Source organism: Microcaecilia unicolor, chromosome 5, assembly GCF_901765095.1.
Source record: "Microcaecilia unicolor chromosome 5, aMicUni1.1, whole genome shotgun sequence".
In the NCBI taxonomy this organism is placed as follows: domain Eukaryota; kingdom Metazoa; phylum Chordata; class Amphibia; order Gymnophiona; family Siphonopidae; genus Microcaecilia; species Microcaecilia unicolor.
Genome location: NC_044035.1, coordinates 359657687 through 359685228, shown reverse-complemented (window position 1 = coordinate 359685228; position 27542 = coordinate 359657687). Strand labels below are relative to the sequence as shown.

Genomic DNA, 27542 nt, shown 5'->3' with positions numbered 1-27542 from the left:
TGATTTGTGCTCAGTGCATTACACGTGACTTAAGTCAAGATTCAAAGTTTGTAATGCCACCTTCCCGCCATCACAGCACAAGAGTCCAAGCCACCCTACCTATATATCAATTGCCCTGCATAGCAGTCCATCAAAAAGTTCAAACATATAGATTATATATGTGGCGGACCTCACGCGTCACCTAGATAGGATTTTATATAGTGCTGGGGAGGAGACGGCTGTCTTGGTACATGTGGGTACTAATGACATAGGAAAATGTGGGAGAGAGGTTCTGGAAGCAAAATTTAGGCTCTTAGGTAGAAAGCTGAAATCCAGATCCTCCAGGGTAGCATTTTCTGAAATGCTACCGGTGCCACGCGCAGGGCCCAAGAGACAGGCAGAGCTCCAGAGTCTCAATGCGTGGATGAGACGATGGTGCAGGGAGGAGGGCTTTAGATTTGTTAGGAACTGGGCAACATTCTGGGGAAGGGGGAGCCTATTCCGAAAGGATGGGCTCCATCTTAACCAGAGTGGGACCAGGCTGCTGGCATTGGCGTTTAAGAAGGAGATAGAGCAGCTTTTAAACTAGAAATGGGGGGAAGGCCGACAGTCGCTCAAAAGAGCATGGTTCGGGATAAGGTATCTTTCAAAGATATCACCATAACAGGGAAGATAGAGTATCCTGATAGTGAGGTTGCAAAAGAGATTGTAGTAGATCGGGTATCTTTAAATAACAATAAAAATCAGACAAAAGATTGCCAATTAATACTGTCAAGTACTAAGCATGATGTACTTAGGAACAACAAACATAGTTTGAAATGTCTATATGCGAATGCCAGGAGCCTAAGAAATAAGATGGGGGAGTTGGAATATATTGCACTAAATGAAAAATTAGATATAATAGGCATCTCTGAGACCTGGTGGAAGGAGGATAACCAGTGGGACACTGTCATACCGGGGTACAAATTATATCGTAGTGATAGGGTGAATCGGATTGGTGGAGGGGTAGCATTGTATATTAACGAGAGCCTTGAATCAAATAGATTGAAAATTCTGCAGGAAACAAAACACTCCTTGGAATCACTGTGGATTGAAATTCCATGTGCAAAGGGGAAAAGGATAGTGATAGGAGTGTACTACCGTCCGCCTGGCCAGGATGAACAGACGGATGCGGAAATGTTAAAGGAAATCAGGGACGCAAACAAACTGGGCAACACAATAATAATGGGGGATTTCAATTACCCTCATATAGACTGGGTTAATGTAACATCTGTACACGCAAGGGACATAAGATTTCTTGATGAAATCAAGGACAGCTTCATGGAACAGCTAGTTCAGGAGCCGACAAGAGAAGGAAAAATACTAGACTTAGTCCTTAGTGGTGCTCATGATCTAGTGCAGGGGGTAACGATACGAGGGCCGCTTGATAACAGTGATCATAATATGATCGGTTTTGATATTGGCATTGAAGGAAGTGAAACTAGGAAATCAAGTACGCTAGCGTTTAACTATAGAAAAGGTGATTACGACAAAATGAGAAAAATGGTGAAAAAAAGACTGAAAGGAGCAGCTCGCAGAGTAAAAAACTTGCATCAGGCGTGGATGCTGTTTAAAAACACCATCCTGGAGGTTCAGGACAAATATATTCTACGTATTAGAAAAAAGGGAAAAAAGACTAAACGTCAGCCGGCGTGGCTAAACAGTAAGATAAAGGAAATCATTAGAGCCAAAAAACAATCCTTCAGAAAGTGGAGAAGAGAACCAACTGAAAGTAACAGGATAGATCATAAGGAATGCCAAGCCAAATGCAAAGCGGAGATAAGGAGGGCAAAAAAGGACTTTGAGAAGAAATTAGCGTTGGAAGCAAAAATACATAGTAAAAATTTTTTTAGATACATTAAAAGCAGGAAACCGGCCAAAGAGTCGGTTGGGCCGCTGGACGAAAATGGTGTTAAAGGGGCGATCAAGGAGGACAAAGCCGTAGCGGAGAAATTAAATGAATTCTTTGCTTCGGTCTTCACCGAGGAGGATTTGGGGGGGACACCGGTGCCGGAAAGAATATTTGAAGCGGGGGAGTCGGAGAAACTAAACAAATTCTCTGTAACCTTGGAGGATGTAATGGGTCAGTTCAGCAAGCTGAAGAGTAGTGAATCACCGGGACCTGATGGTATTCATCCCAGAGTATTAATAGAACTAAAAAATGAACTTGCGGAGCTACTGTTAGAAATATGCAATCTGTCCCTAAAATCGAGTGTAGTACCGGAAGACTGGAGGGTAGCCAATGTTACTCCGATTTTTAAGAAGGGTTCCAGAGGAGATCCGGGAAATTATAGACCGGTGAGTCTGACGTCGGTGCCGGGCAAGATGGTGGAGGCTATTATTAAGAATAAAATTGCAGAGCATATACAAAAACATGGACTGATGAGACAAAGTCAGCACGGATTTAGTGAAGGGAAGTCTTGCCTCACCAATCTAATGCATTTTTTTGAGGGGGTAAGCAAACATGTGGACAATGGGGAGCCGGTTGATATTGTATATCTGGATTTTCAGAAGGCGTTTGACAAAGTGCCGCACGAAAGACTCCTGAAGAAATTGCAGAGTCATGGAATCGGAGGTAGGGTATTATTATGGATTAAGAACTGGTTGAAAGATAGGAAGCAGAGAGTAGGATTGCGTGGCCAGTATTCTCAGTGGAGGAGGGTAGTTAGTGGGGTCCCGCAGGGGTCTGTGCTGGGTCCGTTGCTTTTTAATGTATTTATAAATGACCTAGAGATGGGAATAACTAGTGAGGTAATTAAATTCGCCGATGACACAAAATTATTCAGGGTCGTCAAGTCGCAGGAGGAATGTGAACGATTACAGGAGGACCTTGCGAGACTGGGAGAATGGGCGTGCAAGTGGCAGATGAAGTTCAATGTTGACAAGTGCAAAGTGATGCATGTGGGTAAGAGGAACCCGAATTATAGCTACGTCTTGCAAGGTTCCGCGTTAGGAGTTACGGATCAAGAAAGGGATCTGGGTGTCGTCGTCGATGATACGCTGAAACCTTCTGCTCAGTGTGCTGCTGCGGCTAGGAAAGCGAATAGAATGTTGGGTGTTATTAGGAAGGGTATGGAGTCCAGGTGTGCGGATGTTATAATGCCGTTGTATCGCTCCATGGTGCGACCGCACCTGGAGTATTGTGTTCAGTACTGGTCTCCGTATCTCAAAAAAGATATAGTAGAATTGGAAAAGGTACAGCGAAGGGCGACGAAAATGATAGTGGGGATGGGACGACTTTCCTATGAAGAGAGGCTGAGAAGGCTAGGGCTTTTCAGCTTGGAGAAGAGACGGCTGAGGGGAGATATGATAGAAGTGTATAAAATAATGAGTGGAATGGATCGGGTGGATGTGAAGCGACTGTTCACGCTATCCAAAAATACTAGGACTAGAGGGCATGAGTTGAAGCTACAGTGTGGTAAATTTAAAACGAATCGGAGAAAATTTTTCTTCACCCAACATGTAATTAGACTCTGGAATTCGTTGCCGGAGAACGTGGTACGGGCGGTTAGCTTGATGGAGTTTAAAAAGGGGTTAGATAGATTCCTAAAGGACAAGTCCATAGACCGCTATTAAATGGACTTGGAAAAATTCCGCATTTTTAGGTATAACTTGTCTGGAATGTTTTTACGTTTGGGGAGCGTGCCAGGTGCCCTTGACCTGGATTGGCCACTGTCGGTGACAGGATGCTGGGCTAGATGGACCTTTGGTCTTTCCCAGTATGGCACTACTTATGTACTTATGTACTTATGTACTTAGCTTGAAAGGTGGTAGGCTTGCTTATGTAGAAATGAATCTGTGGTCGGGATTCTGCTAAATGCACCCGGTCATGTGTAACGCTGTGAATTCTGTGAATTTTAGTGATAAACTCCCACTTCCATATCACATCTCTTCAAAAGAGCAATATTCTCAATAGAACCTGCAGTCCTCTTTGTCCTCGACATGAATCATGTTTCGCTAATCAAGTATCTTCAGGAGGACGATAACTGTAACGATAATACGGCAGCCTGTGACAGAGCTCCAGTTCATCAGAGTTCCATAAGTACATAAGTAATGCCACAATGGGAAAAGACCATCGAGCCCAGCATCCTGTCCATGACAGCGGCCAATCCAGGCCAACAGCGGCCAATCCATTCTTATCTTTTCTCCTTTCTCCAATATATCTGAAAAAGGACTTGTCACCTCTCTTTACATGTTCAGCCATTTTTTCTTCCGTTCGCGCTTTCGCTAGCCATATTTCCCTCTTCATTTCTTTGAGTTTAATACGATAATCTTTTCCGTGATCCTCTCGGTGCGTTCTTTTTCAAAGTCTCTTTTGCTCTTATTTTTTCAGCTACTTGTTTGGAGAATCATATAGGCTTCCTGCTTCTCTTGTTTTTGTTTACTTTCCTTGCATAAAGACCAGTTGCCATATTTATAGCAGCCTTTAGTTTTGATCACTGATTTTCGTCATCTCCTACGCCTTCCCATGCTAAGAGCTCCTCCTTCAGGTATTCCCCCATGTTATCAAAATTAGTACGTCTGAAATCCAGTACTTCGAGTTTTCTGCGTCCAAACTCCGCCTTTGCCCTTATATCAAACCATATGGTGTAATGATCACTATTACATAGGTAGGCACCAACCCAGATATTGAAAACACTTCCTCCATTCGTGAGCACTAGATCCAGCATCGACCCTTCCCTCATGGGTTCCGTCACCATTTGTCTGAGCAAGGCACTTTGACAGGCGTCCACAATCTCCCTACTTCTTTCCAATTCCGCAGACGGGACGTTCCAATCCACCTCAGACAAACTGATATCTCCCAACAGTAGCACCTCCCCTTTCATACCAATCTTTTGAATATCTTCTATCAGATCTTTGCCTAACTTCTCCATTTGTACCGGAGGTCTGTAGATAACCCACGTGTGGATACAGGTTCTGTCTTCTCTTTCGAGGATGATCCATAAAGCTTCTTTCTTTCCCCAGGTTCCCCTCATTTCAGCCACTCTAATATTGTCTCTCACATACAGCGCCACTCCTCCACCTCTTCAGCCCTCTTTATCCTTCCAAAAAAGATTATAGCCCAGTATGGTCACATCCCATTCATGGGAATTGTTGAACCACGTCTCTGTAATTGCAACAATATCCAAGTTTTCTTCAAACATCAGGGCTTCCAAGTCTTGAACCTTATTACTTAGACTACGAGACTTTGTGCTCATTGCTTTCCATGTGCTTAGTGAGTTTACGTAGTTTTCTATATTTACATGACCTTTCCCTCTGCCATCATGTTTATTCTGGGGGTGACTTTCCGAATTCCCTTGTTTCCTTTTGTCACCCCCACCCTCTAGTTTAAATGTCTAGAAATATACTGTCTGAATTTCTCCCCAAGGATCCTTTTTCCCATCACAGAAAGATGTAGCCCATCATTACAGTACAGCCTGTTATTTTTCCACGTATTACCCATGCTCCTATATTTATTTGTTTGTTAAATTTGTATCCCACATTTTCCCACCTATTTGTGGGCTCAATGTGGCTTACATAGTACCGGAGAGGCCTTTGCAGGATCCGGTGTGAACAAATACCGGGTGATGTTGTGGTAAGATCAAGTTCATGTGGCACAGCCACATTAGGGAATCGGAGAACGGAAGAGTTGTGTTATGTCCATTATGTGCTTTAGTTTGGTTGTGTTGCAGAGATTAGGCATTTAAGTTGGATCAATAGGGTATGCCTTTTTAAATAGGTTGGTTTTTAGTGATTTCCGGAAGTTTAGGTGGTCATACATCGTTTTCAAGGCTTTTGGTAATGCGTTCCACAGTTGTGTACTTATGCAGGAAAAACTAGATGCGTAAGTTGTTTTGTATTTAAGTCCTTTGCAGCTTGGGTAGTGCAGATTTAGATAAGATAGTGTTGATTTGGATGTATTTCTAATTGGTAAGTCGATCAAGTCTGTCATGTAACTCGGGGCTTCTCCGTAGATGATTTTGTGAACCAGGGTGCAGATTTTGAAGGCGATGCGTTCTTTGGGAGCCAGTGTAGTGTTTTGCGGAGGGGTTTTGCGCTCTCAAATCGCGTTTTACCAAATATAAGCCTAGCTGCCGTGTTTTGAGCAGTCTGAAGGTTCTTTAAGGTTTGTTCTTTACATCCCGCATAAATTCCATTGCAGTAATCTAAGTGGCATAGTACCATTGATTGTATCAGGTTGCGAAATGTATCCCTTGGGAAGAATTGCTTCACGCGTTTGAGTTTCCACATTGAGTGGAACATTTTCTTTGTTGTGGATGCCACTTGGCTCTCTAGTGTTAAGTTACGGTCCATTGTAACGCCGAGGATTTTCAAGCTGTCTGAGATAGGAAGGGTGTGAACTGGGGTGTTGATATTTGTGGAGATGTCCGCGCTGTGCTGGGATGAGAGGATGAGACAAATGAGTTTTTTCTTTATTGAATTTTAGTTGAAATGCATTTGCCCATGAATCCATGATGTTCAGGCCGAGCTTCATTTCGTTGGTGATTTCTGTCAGTTTGGTTTTGTAAGGAATGTTGTGACATCGTCTGCATATATGAAAGGGTTAAGACATAGTAACATAGTAACATAGTAGATGACGGCAGAAAAAGACCTGCACGGTCCATCCAGTCTGCCCAAGAAATAATATACTTGAACAAAAAGCTGTGTTTTTAATAATTTTTTAAATTTCTGGAAACTAGAAGTTAAGCGAAGCTGACCTGGCAAGGCATTCCACATTAACATTCCTGATTTAGAAAAAGCAGAAACCCCAGTAAAGACATAATGTACTGATGACACCAATCGCAAACTCAAGATAAGATTCAAGTGGGAAACTGCTCTAAATAGTTGTGGATTGAAAGAAAAAGGAACTTTTTAAGTGTTTCTTATTTAAAAAAAAAAAAAACTCTTTAACTGAAGGAAAAATTAATAATCATCGGTCATTGACTCTAAAAGTATGAATTGATAACGGTCTGTTTAGCATAATACAGAAATAAGGCATCTGACCACAGAAAAACATGTAAATAAAGCAAGAAATGCGATAGATAATTCTGGCTTGTACCGGAAGCCAGTGAAGCCTGATCATTAAGGGTCGTATTTTGTACATTTAAAAATCATTCTTGCAGCTCTATTTTGCAGAGGTAGAAGTTTAGTTTGTAATTTTTCTGTTACACCAACGTAAATAGAATTGCAAAGATCCAATTGAGAGTCATCGGTTGCACCATTATGAAAGTAAGAGTGAATTGGCCGTAATTGTTTTAGTTTGTAAAACACTTTCCTAGTTAACTTGTTTACCTGGGGTTCAAAAGAAAGTGTTGAATCCAAAATAACTCCTAGAACACGGGTAGTTTGAGCAACTGGTATAGGTTCGCCTTGGTCCACTGGAATTGAGAGAGGTATATTCACCATCGACTTATTAAACGACAGCATTTTAGTCTTGTCAGCATTAAGTTTAAGAAATTACTTGTGTGCCCTATTTCTTATCTTGCCAATCAGTGGCGTAGCTATGTGGGGCCAGGGCCCCCAGAGATTTGGCCCTGGACCCCCCTGCTGACGACCCTTTCGACCACCCCTCCCGCCGCCAACCCTCCCCTGCCGTCGCCGTGGGCTACCTTTGCTGGCGGGGGACCCCAACCCCTGCCGGCCGAGGTCCTCTTGCTTCCCGCTGAAGGCTTCGTTCTGTTTCTGACATAAGAGGAGGACCTCGCTGGCTGATCTGCAAGGCTTAGTTCTGCTTCTGTGAGTCTGACGTCCTCCATGTTGTACATGTAGGGCGTCAGGCTCACAGAAACAGAACGAAGCCTTGCGCCGGAAGAAAAGGACCTCGCTGGGTGATCTGCAAGGCTTCGTTCTGTTTCTGTGAGTCTGACATCCTGCACGTACAACGTGTAGGACGTCAGAAACAGAACGAAGCCTTTGCGGGAAGAAGAGGACCTCCTCGGCTGGCGGGGATTGGGGTACCCCGCCAGCAAAGGTAGGTGACGGTGGGGGAGGGTTGGCGGCGGGAGGGGGGGTCAAGAGGGTCATTGGCAGGGGTCTTCAAAGTTGGCGGCGGCAGTGGCTGGGGGGCTAAAATGTGCCCCCTCACCTCGGGCTCAGGACCCCCCTCCCGCCGAAGTCTGGCTACGCCCCTGTTGCCAATACAATTAGCAATCTCAGCATACGAACAAGCAGGACCATTATGAATTGGCAGTAATAAAAACCTATCACCTGCACAAGAGGCAAGATATGCTTCTGTGGTTAAAGAAATCAAACCAAGAGTGCTCATGAAAAACGTAAACAGTGGCAGAGAGAGAGGAGAGCCCTGACAGACCCCGCTAATCAGTTTCCAGATGGAAGATTTAACACCATTTTTTTTAGAAAACAGTAACTGCGATGAACTTATCTTGAGGTGAGTTAGCAACATCCCATTCACTTATTTAAACCCCTTTCGAAGGAAGGAGGCAAACAGCAGTGAACAAGAGAGGAGATGGAGGGGGTGGGGGAAGAACCTGGACTTTTCCGAGTATCACCCCAGCTCCTGGTCCAATTCAATTGCTTTATGCCTTGGCATGTCAGCATGACCGTCTATGTGGCTGGTACACACGAGCCTGCCCTACGCACCTAAAACCAACCACAACCTGGGATTCATCAGGCTTTCACCTACTCTCCGTCTGGCTCTCGGGTGTGGGTCCTATGTTTTTATTCACATACTGTCTAAACAGCAGTCCTTTGGAGCTGTATTCCCCTGCACTAGGCAGCCACAAAGGGTTCAGGAGGGCATAAGGGGGGGGGGACCCATTCCTCCTGTAGAAAGAGCTCCATGAGGACCGAGCTGAGAACCTCACTGTAGGTGATGACTTAGGGTTGTGAAGCCACACTCTACCCAGACATCCGGTCCGTTAACTGGGAACTTGGAAGCAAGGCGTTAGGCTCAACCAAGTGGTGTGGCCTTGGCCTGCACAGCTGAGAGCTAGGCCAGGGATCAGGCACACCAGCCTGCACAATCTGCTGGATGAAGAGAATATACTGGAGTTTTCCAGACAGCACCAGCCCTTATACTGGTGATGTCACTGGAAAAGTCAGATTTTCTACTTTTATCTGCCAGCAGGTTAGGAAATAGAATCCACTAGTCAGAAAAATGCAGACTGCGATGCCAAGGAAGAATTAATTAACTATTTATACACCTTTGAGACTTCTAAGGATCATACCTAACTGTATCTTTGCCAAAAGACATTTTGCAATGTGAGACCCACCAATGAGCCTTCTCAGGAGTAATCCCCACAATCTGGAAACTCAATTCCAGAGGGGATGCACCTGTACTTCAGAAAATAGGTGTAGTGACTGACTATTCGGATAAGTCACTCATTCCACATCTGGACTAGCTTGCTGCACACCCTGTAATTGAGACCAGATCCACATACCTTATTCAACTGTACATATAATTTACCCACATTTATTTATCCTAATGCCTTTGTCTTTAGCCATCTTGTCTGTCTTTATGTCCCAGTTGCACATATCCCTCTGCTATTATGAAGTTTCATTGCACTGTGCTGACACAGTGACAGGCTTATTTTTGAACGTGATGGGTGCCCATATTTCGACCCAAATCGGGAGATGGGCGCCCATCTCGCAAAGGCGCCCAAATCGGTATAATCGAAAGCCGATTTTGGACGCCTGCAACTGCACTCCGTTGCGGAAACGGCCAAAGTTGATGGGGGCGTGTCGGAGGCATGGTGAAGGCGGGACTGGGGCGTGTTTATCGGCTGAGCAGAGATGGGCGCCTTCGGCCGATAATCGAAAAAAAAAAAATGGGCGTTTTTAGCGAGAATTTAGGTCACTTTTTTTGGACCCTTTTTTTTCACGAACAAGTCCCAAAAAAGTGCCCTAAATGACCAGATGACCACCGGAGGGAATCGGGGATGACCACCCCTGACTCCCCCAGTGGTCACTAACCCCCTCCCACCAAAACAAAAACAACTTTAACAACTTTTTTTTGCCAGCCTGTATGCCAGCCTCAAATGTCATACCCAGCTCCATCAAAGCAGTGTGCAGGTCCCTGGAGCAGTTGTTAGTGGGTGCAGTGGACTTCAGCCAGGTGGACCCAGGCTATCCCCCCCTACCCGTTACACTTGTGGTGGTTAATGTTGAGCCCTCCAAAAAACCCCAAAACCCACTGTACCCACATGTACGTGCCCCCCCTTCACTCCTTAGGGCTATGGTAATGGTGTAAACTTGTGGGCAGTGGGTTTTGGGGGGCTCAGCACACAAGGGAAGGGTGCTATGCACCTGGGAGCTATTTTAATTTTTTTTTTAATTTGTAAAAGTGACCCCTAGGGTGCCCAGTTGGTGTCCTGGCATGTCAGGGGGACCAGTGCACTATGAATCCTGGCCCCTCCCATGACCCAATGCCTTGGATTTGTTCGTTTTTGAGCTGGGTGCCTTCGGTTTCCATTATCACTGAAAATCGATAGCGCCCAGCTCAAAAACGAACAAATCCTAGGCATTTGCAACGCACAACCTGTATTATCGAAAAAAAGATGGGCGCCCATCTTTTTTCGAAAATACGGTTTGTCTCGCCCCTTCGCATGGCTGCCCACGGAGATGGGCACCCACTTTTGATTATGCCCCTCTGAGCATCATATCTGGTTTTTTTTAATTAGGAATTATTTACCGCCTGTTTGAAGAAATTCACCTAAAGCAGTGTACAGCAAGAGAAATCTGAATGTTTTGTCATGCAGCCTATTCAAGCAATTCATTTAGCTGTCTCAGCCACGGACTGTACTGAACTATATCTTTGGTGGTTTAGTTAGGGGAGGTTAGTGGGACAGGTATGATAAGGGGCGAGGATGAGGCTTTTTATTACCTCATGGGATTTAAGTACAAACGGGAATGTTATCTTGAAGGTTGGATATCTTTGTATACTGGAGGGAGGGATGTGGGGGGGGGGGGGGGGGGCTTGAAAAGACCTTGTCATATAAGTGCATACAGTTATATGTTGTTATTGCATATTTCAATAAAAATGTTGAAACAAAGTGATTAATTTCTACTCAAATGAAACTATCACGTTCTTGTTACATATGAATGTTCTACTGTTAACCGACCTTCCCCATTCATGATACCTACACTGACTACATAGCTTGTTACCTTTAGATTGTAAGCTCTCTTGAGCAGGGACCGTCCTTCCCCATGTTTTAACTTGTACAGCGCTGCGTAACCCTTGTAGCGCTATAGAAATGCTAAGTAGTAGTAGTAGTACTGTGCTGTTTAATGTGAATGTCACCAACACTGTATCTTATTATTATTATTACTTTGATTTAATTTACTTCTCTCCAAATTTACCTCACTGTTCTAATTGAGTATCATGCTGATACTTGGCTATTTTATGCTGTTACTATAATGTAAGCTGTACCTATTGTACACCTCCTTGGTTGAATGTCTTCATAGAGGCAGTTAATACATCACAATCAATCAATCAATCAATCAATCAATCAATAAGACTGCTCTATCTAGCCTACAACATTCTCTTTAATAAATGTTATTTTAACCAACTGTACCACCGTCATTTTCATGCAAGAGCCTGGTAAAGCTCACTATGTACTATGAACTCACCTGGATTGCCCCACCCAGCATGGCTGCCACTAACCCCATGGCCATACTCAGGGTTTGTGCTTCAACGGAGCTCCTCTCATTCCGTAACAGACTTGCAAGGGCACGCTTCAAGGTGCTACTCACAAACTCTACCACCTATAAAACAACAGTGTGTTTTAGAACAGATAGTAAAGGGAAAAGGAAGCAAGGTATGAAAAATCACCAGAGGGAATGGTGTGGGAACCGTGGTTATGACACCAGCTCCCATCCCAACACAAAGCAGTCTAAGGAGTGCTGTAGCACTAATGGCTCCTTCAATCCCTACCTCATTCATAAGGAGAAATTAGGTCTTACCTGATCATTTTCTTTCCATTACTCATTCCCACTATTCCAGAATCTGTGGGATAATTGTGTCCATCAACCAGCAAGTGGCGATAGAGAACTGAAACCTGAGCTGAGATATAGCTCTCTTGACATCCAATCCAGCTCCTCAGTATTGTGTAGACAAGCAGAAAGGAAAAACTCAGACAATCTTAAACAACTCACTAACCTAACACTAACCCAGACCAGCAAACATGTGTGGACATCTCTCATCTCTGGACAACCTGTAGAGCACAAGAGATATGCAGGAAGCGTCATACAAGGTGACAGTCGTTATTTCATCCATTACTTCGCACCAACTAAACAACTCAGAAACTCAGGCAAGCCTCTGGAATACTGGGAAGGACTAATGGAAAGAAAATGATCAGGTAAGACCCAATTTCTTTTTCCATTACATAGGTTCCCACTATTCCAGAACCTATGGGATGTTCAAAAGCAATTCCTAGAATAGGTGGGATCCTGGGGGCTGTTGCCCTGAGGACTGACGTTGCAAAACTAGCTTCCAAGAGTGCACTGAGTGTCACATGTTTGATTATCTCCCAGTTGGTGAGAAGTTGCATGTGTGTACTCAGTGCAAAGAGCTCCTAGCACTCAGGGAACAGGTCCAATCTCTGGAGGTTAGAATAGCAGACCTGGAGGAGCTGAGGCAGACAGAGAGGTTTATAGAGGCGGCCTACAGGGACGTACAGAAGTCCCACCTCCAGTTTGGCAACCTCTGTGCTGCCATGGAGAAGGAAGGTCGCCTGAAAGGACAGCATCATTGTGGAGAGGCAGGAAGTGATCCTGTAGCCAGGACCTGCCCTCCAGAGGATGCAACATCCTCTCACACCGAGGATGTGTCTGCAGGGGCTTCTGCCCAGGAGGGAAGAGTTAGGACTGCCGTTTAGTTGGAGATTTGATTATTAGGAATGGGTGGATGATGGACATGAGGACTGCTTGATTACTTGCCTACCTGGTGCGAAGATGGCGGACCTCACACAGCACCTAGATAAGATTTTAGTCAGTGCTGAGGAGGAGCCTGCATGTGCGTACCAATGACACAGGAAAATGTGGGAGGAAGGTTCTGGAAGCCAAATTTAGGCTTTTAGGTAGAAAACTCAAATCCAGAACCACCAGGGTAGCATTTTCAGATGTGCTCCCAATTCCACAAGCAGGGCCAAAGGAAAAGGCAGAGCTCCAGAGTCTTAATGCATGGCACAGAGAGGAGGGTTTTAGATTTGTTAGAAACTGGGCAACATTCTGGGGAAGGGGGAGCCTATTCCAGAATGATGGGCTTCATCTTAACCAGGGCGGAACCAGGCTGCTGGCAACAGCATTTAGAAAGGAGATAGAGCAGCTTTTAAACTAGAAACTGGGGGAAGGCGAACAGTTGCTCAAAAGTGCATGGTTCGGAACAAGGTATCTTTCATAGATATCGCTATAACAAGGAAGATAGGGCATCCCGATAGCACGGTTGCAATAGAGATCATAGTAGACCTTTAAATAAAAGCAGACAGATTTTCAAGATTGCAAATTATCACTGTCAACTGCTGAGCAAGCTGTAAATAGGAACACAAACACTTTGAAATGTCTATATGCGAATGCCAGAAGCCTAAGAAATAAGATGGGAGAGTTAGAATATATTGCACTAAATGAAAAATGAGATGTAATAGGCATCTCTGAGACACGGTGGAAGGAGGATAAAGGGTATGATACATACCTGTAGCAGTTGTTCTCCGAGGACAGCAGGCTGATTGTTCTCACGACTGGGTTGACGTCCGCGGCAGCCCCCACCAACCGGAAGAAGCTTCGCGGGACGGTCGGCACGCAGGGCACGCCCACCGCGCATGCGCGGCCGTCTTCCCGCCCGTGCGCGACCGCTCCCGCCAGTTGAATGACTAGCAAAAGATGAAACACACAACTCCAAAGGGGAGGAGGGAGGGTAGGTGAGAACAATCAGCCTGCTGTCCTCGGAGAACAACTGCTACAGGTATGTATCATACCCTTTCTCCGAGGACAAGCAGGCTGCTTGTTCTCACGACTGGGTATCCCTAGCTCTCAGGCTCACTCAAAACAAGAACCCAGGTCAATTGAACCTCGCAACGGCGAGGGAACAACAGAAATTGACCTACGAAGAACAACTAACTGAGAGTGCAGCCTGACCAGAATAAATTCGGGTCCTGGAGGGTGGAGTTGGATTTACACCCCAAACAGATTCTGCAGCACCGACTGCCCGAACCGACTGTCGCGTCGGGTATCCTGCTGGAGGCAGTAATGAGATGTGAATGTGTGGACAGATGACCACGTCGCAGCCTTGCAGATCTCTTCAATAGTGGCTGACTTCAAGTGGGCCACCGACGCTGCCATGGCTCTGACACTATGAGCCGTGACATGACCCTCAAGAGTCAGCCCAGCCTGGGCGTAAGTGAAGGAAATGCAGTCTGCTAGCCAATTGGAGATGGTGCGTTTCCCGACAGCGACCCCTAGCCTGTTAGGGTCGAAAGAAATAAACAATTGGGCGGACTGTCTGTTGGGCTGTGTCCGCTCCAAGTAGAAGGCCAATGCTCTCTTGCAGTCCAATGTGTGCAACTGACGTTCAGCAGGGCGGGTATGCGGCCTGGGGAAGAATGTTGGCAAGACAATTGACTGGTTAAGATGGAACTCCGACACCACCTTCGGCAGGAACTTTGGGTGGGTGCGGAGCACTACTCTGTTGTGATGAAATTTGGTATATGGAGCATGAGCTACCAGGGCTTGAAGCTCACTGACCCTACGAGCTGAAGTAACTGCCACCAAGAAAATGACCTTCCAGGTCAAGTACTTCAGATGGCAGGTATCAGTGGCTCAAAGGAGGTTTCATCAGCTGGGTGAGGACGACGTTGAGATCCCATGACACAGTAGGAGGCTTGATAGGGGGCTTTGACAAAAGCAAACCTCTCATGAATCGAACGACTAAAGGCTCTCCAGAGATGGCTTTACCTTCCACACGATAATGGTAAGCACTAATCGCACTAAGGTGATTCCTTACTGAGTTGGTCTTGAGGCCAGACTCTGATAAGTGCAGAAGGTATTCAAGCAGGTTCTGTGCAGGGCAAGAACGAGGTTCTAGGGCCTTGCTCTCACACCAAACGACAAACCTCCTCCACTTGAAAAAGTAACTCTTTTTAGTGGAATCCTTCCTAGAGGCAAGCAAGACCCGGGAGACACCCTCAGACAGACCCAACGCAGCGAAGTCTACGCCCTCAACATCCAGGCCGTGAGAGCCAGGGATTGAAGGTTGGGGTGCAGCAACGCTCCGTCGTTCTGCGAAATGAGAGTCGGAAAACACTCCAATCTCCACGGTTCTTCGGAGGACAACTCCAGAAGAAGAGGGAACCAGATCTGACGGGGCCAAAAGGGCGCTATCAGAATCATGGTGCCGCGGTCTTGCTTGAGCTTCAGTAAGGTCTTCCCCACCAAAGGTATGGGAGGATAAGCATACAGGAGGCCGGTCCCCCAATGAAGGAGAAAGGCATCTGACGCTAGCCTGCCGTGTGTCTGAAGCCTGGAACAGAACAGAGGCAGCTTGTGGTTGGTCTGAGAGGCGAAAAGATCCACCGAGGGGGTGCCCCACTCTCGGAAGATCTTGCGTACCACTCTGGAATGGAGCGACCACTCGTGCGGTTGCATGACTCTGCTCAGTCTGTCGGCCAGACTGTTGTTTACGCCTGCCAGGTACGTGGCTTGGAGAAGCATGCCGAAGCGACACGCCCAACGCCACATACCGACGGCTTCCTGACACAGGGGGCGAGATCCGGTGCCCCCCTGCTTGTTGACGTAATACATTGCAACCTGATTGTCTGTCCGAATTTGGATAATTTGGCAGGACAGCCGATCTCTGAAAGCCTTCAGTGCGTTCCAGATCGCTCGGAGCTCCAGGAGGTTGATCTGCAGATCCTTTTCCTGGAGGGACCACAGACCCTGGGTGTGAAGCCCATCGACATGGGCTCCCCACCCCAGGCGGGATGCATCCGTCGTCAGCACTTTCGTGGGCTGCGGAATTTGGAATGGACGTCCCAGGGTCAAATTGGTCCGTATGGTCCACCAGAGCAGTGAAGTGCGGCAACTGGTGGAGAGGCGGATGACATCCTCTAGATTCCCGGTGGCTTGGACCCACTGGGAAGCTAGGGTCCATTGAGCAGATCTCATGTGAAGACGAGCCATGGGAGTCACATGAACTGTGGAGGCCATATGACCCAGAAGTCTCAACATCTGCCGAGCTGTGATCTGCTGAGACGCTCTGGTCTGCGAAGCCAGGGCCAAGAGATTGGTGGCCCTCGCTTCGGGAAGGTAGGCCTGAACCGTCTGGGAATTCAGCAGCGCTCCTATGAATTCCAGAGACTGAGTTGGCTGGAGATGGGACTTTGGGTAATTTATCACAAACCCCAGCAGCTCCAGAAGTTGAATAGTGCACTGCATGGACCGGAGGGCTCCTGCCTTCGAGGTGTTCTTGACCAGCCAATCGTCGAGATATGGGAACACGTGCACTCCCAGCTTGCGTAGGTAGGCCGCTACCACCACGAGGCACTTTGTAAACACTCGTGGGGCAGAGGCGAGCCCAAAGGGCAGCACACAATACTGAAAGTGCCGTGCGCCCAGGCGGAATCTGAGATACTGTCTGTGAGCTGGCAGTATCGGGATGTGAGTGTATGCGTCCTTTAAATCCAGGGAACATAGCCAATCGTTTTTCTGAATCATTGGCAGAAGGGTGCCCAAGGAAAGCATCCTGAACTTTTCTTTGACCAGGAATTTGTTCAGGCCTCTCAGGTCTAGGATGGGACGCATCCCCCCTGTTTTCTTTTCCACAAGGAAGTACCTGGAATAGAATCCCTGCCCTTCCTGCCCGGGTGGTACGGGCTCGACCGCATTGGCGCTGAGAAGGGCGGAGAGTTCCTCTGCAAGTACCAGCTTGTGATGGGAGCTGAAAGACTGAGCTCCCGGAGGACAATTTGGAGGCAGGGAGGTCAAATTCAGGGCGTATCCGCACCGCACTATTTGGAGAACCCACTGGTCGGAGGTTATGAGAGGCCACCTTTGGTGAAAGAATTTTAACCTCCCTCCGACCGGCAGGTCGTCCGGTACGGACACTTGTAGGGCGGCTATGTTCCCGTGGATCCAGTCAAAAGCCCGTCCCCGGCTTTTGCTGTGGAGGCGCAGGGGGCTGCTTAGGCGCACGCTGTTGACGGGAACGAGCGCGCTGGGGCTGTCCCTGTGCCTGACGAGGCCTTCGGGCCGGCTGGTTGTACCTACGCTTCGCAAAAGAATAGGGTGCAGCCTGCCGAGCCCGGGAAAAAACGCCCGCCCGCGGGGGGCGGGTGCTGAAGGCGCCCGGTGGGAGAGCTTGTCGAGAGCGGTTTCCCGCTGATGCAGTTGGTCAACCATCTGCTCGACCTTCTCGCCAAAATATTATCCCCCCGGCAAGGGACGTCAGCCAGTCTCTGCTGGGTGCGGTTGTCCAGGTCAGAGGCACGCAGCCATGAGAGCCTGCGCATCACTATACCTTGGGCCGCAGCACGAGATGCCACGTCACAGGTGTCAAAAATCCCCCTGGACAGGAACTTTCTGCACGCCTTCAGCTGCCTGACCACCTCCTGATATGGCCTGGACTGCTCCGGCGGGAGCTTATCGACCAGGTCCGCCAGCTGTTGCACATTGGTCCGCATGTGGATGCTCATATAGAGCAGGTAAGATTGGATGCGGGTCACGAGCATGGAGGATTGGTAGGCCTTCCTCCCAAATGAGTCCAGAGTGCGAGACTCCCGCCCCGGGGGCGCCGAGGCGGTATCCCTCGAACTCCGTGCCCTCTTGAGAGCAGAATCCACGACCGCTGAGTCATGGGGCAACTGGGGCCGCATGAGCTCTGGGTCAGAGTGGATCCTGTACTGGGACTCTGCTTTCTTGGGAATGGTGGGGTTAGTTAGTGGTCGCACCCAGTTCCGAAGCAGCGTCTCCTTCAGGACATTGTGCAGCGGTACCGTGGAGGACTCTCTAGGTGGTGATGGATAGTCGAGGACCTCGAGTATCTCGGCCCTCGGCTCTTCCACAGAGACCACGGGAAAGGGAATGCTTATAGACATATCCCGCACAAAGGAGGCAAAGGAGAGACTCTCAGGAGGTGAGAGCTTCCTCTCCGGTGACGGCGTGGGGTCCGAGGGAAGGCCCGTAGACTCCTCTGAGGAGAAATATCTCGGGTCTTCCTCTTCCCCCCACGAGTCCTCATCCTCGGTATCGGACATTAGCTCATGTAGCTGAGTCCGGTACCGGGCCCGGCTCGACGTCGAGGCACCGAGGTCTCGGTGTCGTCGAGCGGTGGACTCCCGCGCCGGCGGGGACGGAGCTCCCTCCATCGACGTCGACGGGGACTCCACCTGCGTGGCGGTCGAGACCGGCACCGCAAGCGGCGGCGGGTGTCGACAGCCCCGGCGCCGGGCTAGAGCTCGCCGGCGCCACAGTCATCGGCGCCGGGGGCGCAAGCACCCCCGACGCCGGCACAGCCTGGCGCATCAGCCCTTCCAGGATCCCGGAAGGATGGCTCTGAGGCACTCGTCCAGGCCCGCTGCCGGGAAAGGCGGTGGGGCCGGTAAGGGTGTCGGTGCCAGAAGCTGCTGGGGGCCAGGAGACGGCACCGAGGTGCCGGAACCCCGACGCGTCGGTACCTCCACCACCGACGGAGATCTCTCCTCTCTGCGATGACGCTTCGGCGTCGACTCCCCTTCAGGGTGCACCGAGGGCTCCCGGTGACGGCGCTTCTTATCTTTTTTCCGGTGCACGTCACCGGCGCCGGAGGGCATGGAGGAGGAGGAGGTCGATCCCCCTCGGTCTCGAGGTACCGGGTCCGACAGGGTTCGGTCCCGTGGCTCACGAGCTGAGGGAGTGACCGGGGCCGACAGCCCACGCGGCCTCTCAACCCCACTCTCACCGGCGGACCGGCGGGCCGACGGGACCTGTTCTCCTGGGGTCGCTGCCATCGGTGCCGATGTCTCGGACATCGATACCGGTACCGAAGATCCGGCCTTCGATACCGATGCCGTCGAGGTCGACGTCGAGGGGCCGGCGCAAGTTCCAAAAAGACGGTCCCGCAGAACTTGCCTCGCAACCTGAGTCCGTTTCCGGAGACCGAGACACAGCGCGCACGACTTGAGATTGTGCTCCGGCCCGAGGCACTGGAGGCACCAAGCGTGGGTGTCGGTCTGCGAGATCGGCCGGCCGCAGCGACCACACTTTTTAAATCCACTCGGGACCTTCGAGGACATCGACGGAAAAATCGCGTCGGCGAAGTCAAAGTCGGCAATGGTGGCTAAAATCACACCACGAAAAAACTAGCCGATCCGAGCGGCCACTAGGCCGCAACGAGGCGTCCCCGCTGGAAGCGAGGGAAAAGGGGAGCGCGTGCTCCACACGCGCGAAAATCTTTTTTTTTTTTTTTTTTTTAACAATACGAAGAAAGAAAGAAAGAGGAACCGAACGGGTCAAAGCAACGATCCGCGTAAACGCGGTCGAAAAATCCGGCGGCTGAACGGAGAGAGAGGCAATTGCACAACTCTCTCCAGTCGCGGAAAAAAAGTAACTGGCGGGAGCGGTCGCGCACGGGCGGGAAGACGGCCGCGCATGCGCGGTGGGCGTGCCCTGCGTGCCGACCGTCCCGCGAAGCTTCTTCCGGTTGGTGGGGGCTGCCGCGGACGTCAACCCAGTCGTGAGAACAAGCAGCCTGCTTGTCCTCGGAGAACCAGTGGGATACCATCATACCAGGGTACAAATTATATTGCAGTGATAAGAGTGGATCAAATTGGTGGAGGGGTGGCATTATATGTTAAGGAGGGTCTTCAATCGAATAGACAACACATCTTGGAATCCCTATAGATTGAAATTCCATGTGTAAAGGGGAAAAGGAAAGTGATAGGAGTGTATTACCGTCCACCTGGCCAGGATGAATAGACAGATGTAGAAATGTTATCAGAAATTAGGGAGGCTAACAAACTGGGCAACACAATAATAATGGGTGATTTCAATTACCCTGATATTGACTGGGTAAATGTAACATCAGGGGCACGCTAGGGAGATAAAATTCCTTGACAAAATCAAGGATTGCTTTATGGAGCAGCTGGTTTAGGAACCAACAAGAGGGGGAACAATTCTAGACCTAGCCCTTAGTGGAGTACATGATCTGGGGCAGGAGATAACAGTGCTGGGGCCGCTTGATAACAGTGATCAAAAAAGATATAGTAGATATAGAGGCATATTTTCAAAGCACTTTGGGAGGCTAAGTTCCATAGGTTTCTATGGAACTTTGGGAGGCTAAGTGCTTTGAAAATGAGCCTCATAGTAGAATTGGAAAAGGTACAGCGAAGGGCGACGAAAATGATAGTGGGGATGGGACGACTTTCCTATGAAGAGAGGCTGAGAAGGCTAGGGCTTTTCAGCTTGGAGAAGAGACGGCTGAGGGGAGATATGATAGAAGTGTATAAAATAATGAGTGGAATGGATCGGGTGGATGTGAAGCGACTGTTCACGCTATCCAAAATACTAGGACTAGAGGGCATGAGTTGAAGCTACAGTGTGGTAAATTTAAAACGAATCGGAGAAAATTTTTCTTCACCCAACGTGTAATTAGACTCTGGAATTCGTTGCCGGAGAACATGGTACGGGCGGTTAGCTTGACGGAGTTTAAAAAGGGGTTAGATAGATTCCTAAAGGACAAGTCCATAGACCGCTATTAAATGGACTTGGAAAAATTCCGCATTTTTTAGGTATAACTTGTCTGGAATGTTTTTACGTTTGGGGAGCGTGCCAGGTGCCCTTGACCTGGATTGGCCACTGTCGGTGACAGGATGCTGGGCTAGATGGACCTTTGGTCTTTCCCAGTATGGCACTACTTATGTACTTATGATCATATTTCATATTGGCTCTGGAGTAAGTACACAGGAAATCCAATATGTTAGCATTTAACTTTCAAAAAGGAGACTATGATAAAATGAGAACAGTAACAAAAAAAAAACAAAAAAAACTAAGAGGAGCAGTTGCAAAGGTCAAAAATTTAGATTAGGCATAGATGCTGCTAAAAATACCATCCTGGAAGCCCAGGCCAGATATAGTCCATCTATTAAAAAAGGAGGAAGGAAGATAAAATGACAACTGGCATGGTTAAAAAGTGAGGTGAAGGAAGCTATTAGAGATAAAAGAAAATCCTTCAGAAAATGGAAGAAGGATCTGACTGAAAATAATAAGAAACAGCATAAGGAATATCAAGTCAAATGCAAAGTGCTAATAAGGAAGGCAAAGAGAGACTTTGAAAAGAAGATTGCGTTGGTTGCAAAAACATAAAATAAAAACTTAATATATTAGAAGCAAGCAGCCGACAAAAGAATCAGTTGTACTGCTAGATGACAGAGGGGTAAAAGGGGCATTCAGGGAAGACAAGGCCATAGCGGAGAGATTACATGAATTCTTTGCTTTGGTCTTCATCGAGATGTGGGAGAGATACCAATGCCAGAAATGGTATTCAATGCTGACATGTCAGAGAAACTGAATGAAATCTCTGTAAACATGGAATACTTAATGGGGCAATCTGACAAATTGAAGAGTAGGAAATCACCTGGACCGGATGGTATACATCCCAGAATACTGACAGAATTGAAAAATGAACTTGCAGAACTTGACAAAGTACCTCATGAAAGACTCCTGAGGAAATTAGAGAGTCATGGGATAGGAGGTAATCTCCTGTTGTGGATTAAAAACCTGGTTAAGAGAGTATGGTTAAATAGTCAATATTCTCAATGGAGAAGGGGAGATAGTGGGATTCTGCAGGGGTCTGTGCTGGGACCACTGTTTTTTAACATATTTATAAATGATCTAGAGATGGAAATAACTAGTAAAGTAATTACATTTGCTGATGACACAAAGTTATTCAAAGTTGTTAAATCACAAGAGGATTGTGAAAAATTACAAGAGGACCTTTCGAGACTGGGAACCCATATGGCAGATGACTTTAATGTAAGTGCAAAGTAATGCATGTGGGAAAGAGGAACTCAAACCATAGGTACATGATGCAAGGTTCCACATTAAGAGTCATTGACCAGGAAAAGGATCTAGGTGCCATCGTCGATGATACTTTGAAACTCTTTGCTCAGTGTGCAGCAGTGGATAAGAAAGCAAATAAAATGTTAGGTATTATTAGGAAACTAGGAAAAAATGCCCGTTTCAGAACGCAATGAAACGGGCGCTAGCAAGGGGCCCCCTCCCTCCGTCCCACCGAGCTACTTGCCTTGTTCGCCACAGTTTCCGTTTCGGCCCTCGAGTGTCATAGCTCCGTCCTCAACGTCATGACGTTTTGACGCGAGGGCGGTGCAGACACTCCAGGGCACACCGGATATCTCGGGCGCCTCAACTTCCGTGGAGGCTTCAGAACGTTGGGGTTGCCTTTTATATAGAGAGATGAGATTGATATAAGGACTTTGTATCACTCCATGGTGCAACTGCACCTCGAACACTGTGTGCAATTCTGGTCACCGCATCTCAAAAAAAGTACAACGCAATTAGAAAAGGTACAGAGAAAGGCAACAAAAATGATAAAGGCGATCTACATATGCCTCCAACTTTCCTTTCTTGGGAACTCAATTGTGGAATGCGTTACCCAAATTTGTAAAATCTACTCAGAACTATCTAAAGTTTAGAAAATTATTGAAGTCCATCCTATTCAAAAATGTTTATTCTCTAGATGCAACTTAATCAGATTATTTTCTTTGGTCTCAAACAATTCTAAATCACTTAAACCTATTATTTTCCTTATTATCTGAACGTTGATTATAATAGTAACATAGTAAATGACGGCAGAAAAAGACCTGCACGGTCCATCCAGTCTGCCCAACAAGATAAACTCACATGTGCTACTTTATGTGTATACCTTACCTTGATTTGTACCTGTCCTTTTCAGGGCACAGACCGTATAAGTCTGCCCAGCACTATCCCCGCCTCCCAACCACCAGCCCCGCCTCCCACCACCGGTTCTGGCACAGACCGTATAAGTCTGCCCAGCACTATCCCCGCCTCCCAACCACCAGCCCCGCCTCCCACCACTGGCTCTGGCACAGACTGTATAAGTCTGCCCAGCACTATCCCCGCCTCCCAACCACCAGCCCCGCCTCCCACCACCGGTTCTGGCACAGACAGTATAAGTCTGCCCAGTACCATCCCCGCCTCCCAACCACCAGCCCCACCTCCCACCATCAGTTCTGGCACAGACCTTCTAACCCTTCGGCAATGTCACTCACAAATATATTGAACAGAATCGGTCCCAGCACCGATCCCTGAGGCACACCACTACTCACCTTTCCCTCCTCCGAGCGAATTCCATTCACCACCTATGAAACTTTGGAAGGCTAAGTGCTTTGAAAATATGCCTCAATGTGTCCCAAGAGGTGACTCAAGATCCCTCCCCTGCACCAAGTAGAACTTGCAGCCCTACAAGCAATTCTGAATCACACTTTAGTCGGACTTACCACTGCCAGCGGCTCCCCCCAAGCTCACAGTGTCCACCATAGATGAAAAAGGCTCAGGACTGACACTCTGTCCCACGCTCTCCAGCAACCTCTTTCCTTCTCCTTTTTTTTTTTTTTTTAATGGTTGTTGTGCTGGAAAAGGCGAGATACAGGAAACAGGGAAGAGGTGAAAAGTGGGGAAAAATAAATTTGCGGGGCACCAGAGACAGGGATCTGAAGACCTCCAGAGATATGACTCTGCAGACTCAAGCTACCTGCAAAGCTCAACTGGGGACCAGTTGACCAACTGGACCAGGAAGGCTGAAAAGTGTGTCCATTCACTTGTTGGAGATAGAAAATACTGAGGAACTGGACTGGATGCCAAGAGAGAGATGTCTCAGCTCAGTTGTCAGTTCTCTATCTCCACCTGCTGGTTGATGGAGACAACTATCCCACAGGTTCTGGAATAGTGGGAAACTACGTAATGGAAAGAGATGTAGGGAACACCTTCTTCCCTGAATACTCGATTCAGCTGCAACATTTGCCCTTGTGTAATATGTTTATACAGAATCATCGTATTACAGTTTTTGAGGGAGCACTGGTTAAAGCAGTTGATAGAGCCTGCAGTCCCACCTGCACCCAGAGGAGTCCCTCCAGGGCAGTGGAGTTCTCCAAGATCAGGTGCCATACCAGACCCATTTCTCTCCATGTGTCTGTGGGAATGGGATACAGTCAGATGTTCTGATCTCTTAATTTTACCCAGATTATAACCAACCTGGACAAGGTCAGTGAACACGGAGTCTGAAACCTTCTCACACAGCACTGTCACCAACTGGAGGATAAGCAGTTTCTTCTCCTGCTCGTTCTGCTTGTGGGATTGCTCCAGGAGCTGGAGGTTGTCATAGGAGATGGGTTCTGGGTGCAGCTGCTCCTCCACAGCAACAGCCGTCAGATCCTGCAGCAGTAAGAAAGAGTAGCACCTTAATCTACCTAATCACCACCTGATAAAAAGCTGACTAGAGACAAGATTTATGTAGCTATATGAGCAGTCTCAAGCCACAGGAGATCCTGCCCTGCTGATGGTCAGGGACTGTTTGCACAACTTTCCCTGCTAGACAACAGGGTGCCATTAGAGAACCACAGATACCAATTGCGAAAGGGGATTTGGGTGCAGAAACGCACTGCAAAGGTACAGCTGAAAGAGGCGGAAATAACACACTGCTTATTTAGGTTACAGCCCAGAGATCAGTGGGAACAGCAGCAAATGACAAGTGCAGAGCTTGGAAAGCATCTTATTTCCTGTTTCACATCTGATGAGACAGGGATTACAAACACCTGGAAACCCAGTCATTAGCTTCCAACGCTTTTCTATTCTCAAAACAGCAAAAGAAAGGAGGATTAAGTGTCTTAGGCAGCTATACACTTATCAAGCACCATCAGGCTTAAGTGAAGGTGTTAGTTCAGCAAAGTGACATTCTATGGGCGGACAAATGGGTATGCACACAAAACAAATGGGATATACACCATACTCAAGTTTGTGTGATATATGTAAGTATAAATCAAATAACTGGGCAATAATCATCAAATCAAGAAACAAAAATAATAAGAATAAAGGCCAAATATATACAAATCACAAATAACCTTGCTTTATTCAAAACCAAAATACATTAAAATATTCATACATGCAACTTCAAGAAACATATCCAAAGCCTCTATAAATAGCTACATAATCAGTTAGGCATTAAGAGACATTAATTCATAATCAATTGAGTACCTCAGGGCCTTCGTATTTTTAAACAACCCCAGTTCTTACACAACTCTGAAGGCCCTGTTTACTAAGGTGCGCTACAGACATATAGTCCCATGGGGGTCTTTAGCATTAGCGCATGTTAAAAACACTAGGGCGCCTATAGCCTGGCTTAGTAAACAAGGCCCTGAATATGTTGTAAAATGGAACGATTTAATTACTAACTGTTCTCTGGATCTAACGCTATTTACTGTAAATCGATTAATTGTGATCTTGGATGAATAGAGGATTGAGTTAGAAACTAGACTGGACATTTTTAAACAATCTTTATCCGCCAATGACTATGATTTCAATTTAAAGATCATCAGGCTAATTTGGATAAATATAGACAAGAGATTAGAAAGCAAAAAATAGCCAAATTTAAAAAATATGAATTAGATTATACTTACGGCTATCTGTTGCTGGGAGATTTCAATTTGCCGGATGTAGATTGGAAGGTTCCGTCTGCGGAATAGGAAAGAAGTAGAGGGATTGTGGATGCTTTCCAAAGTGTTTTGCTCAGACAAATGGTGATGGAACCCACGAGGGAGGGAGCGACACTGGATCTGGTGCTCACAAATGGGGATAGCGTGTCAAATATCCGAGTGGTTTGATATAACGACTGGCAAAAGTGCAAGCGGAAGAACAAATGGCTAGAAATGTAAGGAGGGGTGACAAAAATTTCTTCAGGTATATTAGTGAAAGGAGAATGACTAAAAAGGGAATTGTGAGACTAAAAGATACAGCGAACCGCTATGTGGAAAATGATGAAGAAAAAGCAAATTTGCTAAATAGATACTTTTGTTCTGTTTTCACAGAAGAAAATCCTGGAGAAGGACCGCGATGGACTGGAAATAGTACAAATGAGAATGAAGTGGACAGAGCACTGTTCACGGAAGAAAGTGTGTATCAACAACTTGAAAAGCTAAAGGTGGACAAAGCCATGGGACCGGACAAGATCCACCCCAGGATATTGAGGGAGCTCAGAGAGGTTTTGGCGGGTCCTCTTAAAGATTTGTTTAATATATCATTGCAGACGGGAAAGGTTCCGAGGGATTGGAGAACGGCAGAGGTCGTCCCTCTTCACAAAAGTGGTGATAGGGAAGAAGCTGGAAACTACAGGCCGATAAGCCTCACTTCGGTTATTGGAAAAGCAATGGAAGCGATGCTGAAGGAAAGGATAGTGAATTTCCTGGAAGTCAATAAGTTGCAAGATCCGAGACAACATGGTTTTACCAAAGGGAAATTGTGCCAAACGAATCTCATTGAGTTCTTTGATTGGGTGACAGGAGAATTGAATCAGGGACGAGCTATGGACGTAATCTACTTAGATTTCAGCAAAGCTTTTGACATGGTTCCCCACAGGAGGCTCTTAAATAAACTGGATGGGCTGAAGATAGGACCCGAAGAGGTGAACTGGATTAGGAACTGGTTGACGGACAGACGCCAGAGGGTGGTGGTGAATGGAATTCGCTCGGAGGAGGGAAAGGTGAGTAGTGGAGTGCCTCGGGGATCGGTGCTGGGGCCGATTCTGTTCAATATATTTGTGAGTGACATTGCCGAAGGGTTAGAAGGTAAAGTTTGCCTATTTGCGGATGATACTAAGATCTGTAACAGAGTGGACACCCGGGAGGGAGTGGAAAACATGAAAAAGGATCTGAGGAAGCTAGAAGAATGGTCCAAGGTTTGGCAATTAAAATTCAATGCGAAGAAATGCAAAGTGATGCACTTAGGGAATAGAAATCCACGGGATACGTATATGTTAGGCGGGGAGAGTCTGATAGGTACGGGCGGAGAGAGGGATCTTGGGGTGATAGTATCTGAGGATTTGAAGGCGACGAAACAGTGTGACAAGGCGGTGGCCGTAGCTAGAAGGTTGTTACTACTACTACTTAACATTTCTAGATTAGGCTGTATAAAGAGAGGTGTGAGCAGCAGAAGAAAGGGGGTGTTGATGCCCCTGTATAAGTCGTTGGTGAGGCCCCACCTGGAGTATTGTGTTCTGTTTTGGAGGCTGTATCTTGTTAAGGATGTAAAAAGAATTGAAGCGGTGCAAAGAAAAGCTCGAGAATGGTATGGGATTTGCGTTACAAGACGTATGAGGAGAGACTTGCTGAACTAAACATGTATACTCTGGAGGAAAGGAGAAACAGGGGTGATATGATACAATCAAATATTTGAAAGGTATTAATCCGCAAACGAACCTTTTCCGGAGATGGGAAGATGGTAGAACGAGAGGACATGAAATGAGATTGAAGGGGGGCAGACTCAAGAAAAATGTCAGGAAGTATTTTTTCACGGAGAGAGTAGTGGATGCT

General features: G+C 47.1%; 1 protein-coding gene across 1 annotated transcript in view; it reads right to left on the bottom strand.

Annotated features, from left to right (window-relative positions):
* Positions 1-27542, bottom strand: part of TANGO6 (transport and golgi organization 6 homolog) — a 178950-nt gene that overhangs the window by 108387 nt on the left and 43021 nt on the right. Inside the window, exons 11-12 of the mRNA XM_030204644.1 lie at positions 24214-24393; positions 11587-11721 (exon numbers count right to left, since the gene is read on the bottom strand). Of these exons, the coding sequence (XP_030060504.1) occupies positions 11587-11721; positions 24214-24393 (315 nt within the window). The remainder of the gene's footprint in view (positions 1-11586; positions 11722-24213; positions 24394-27542) is intronic.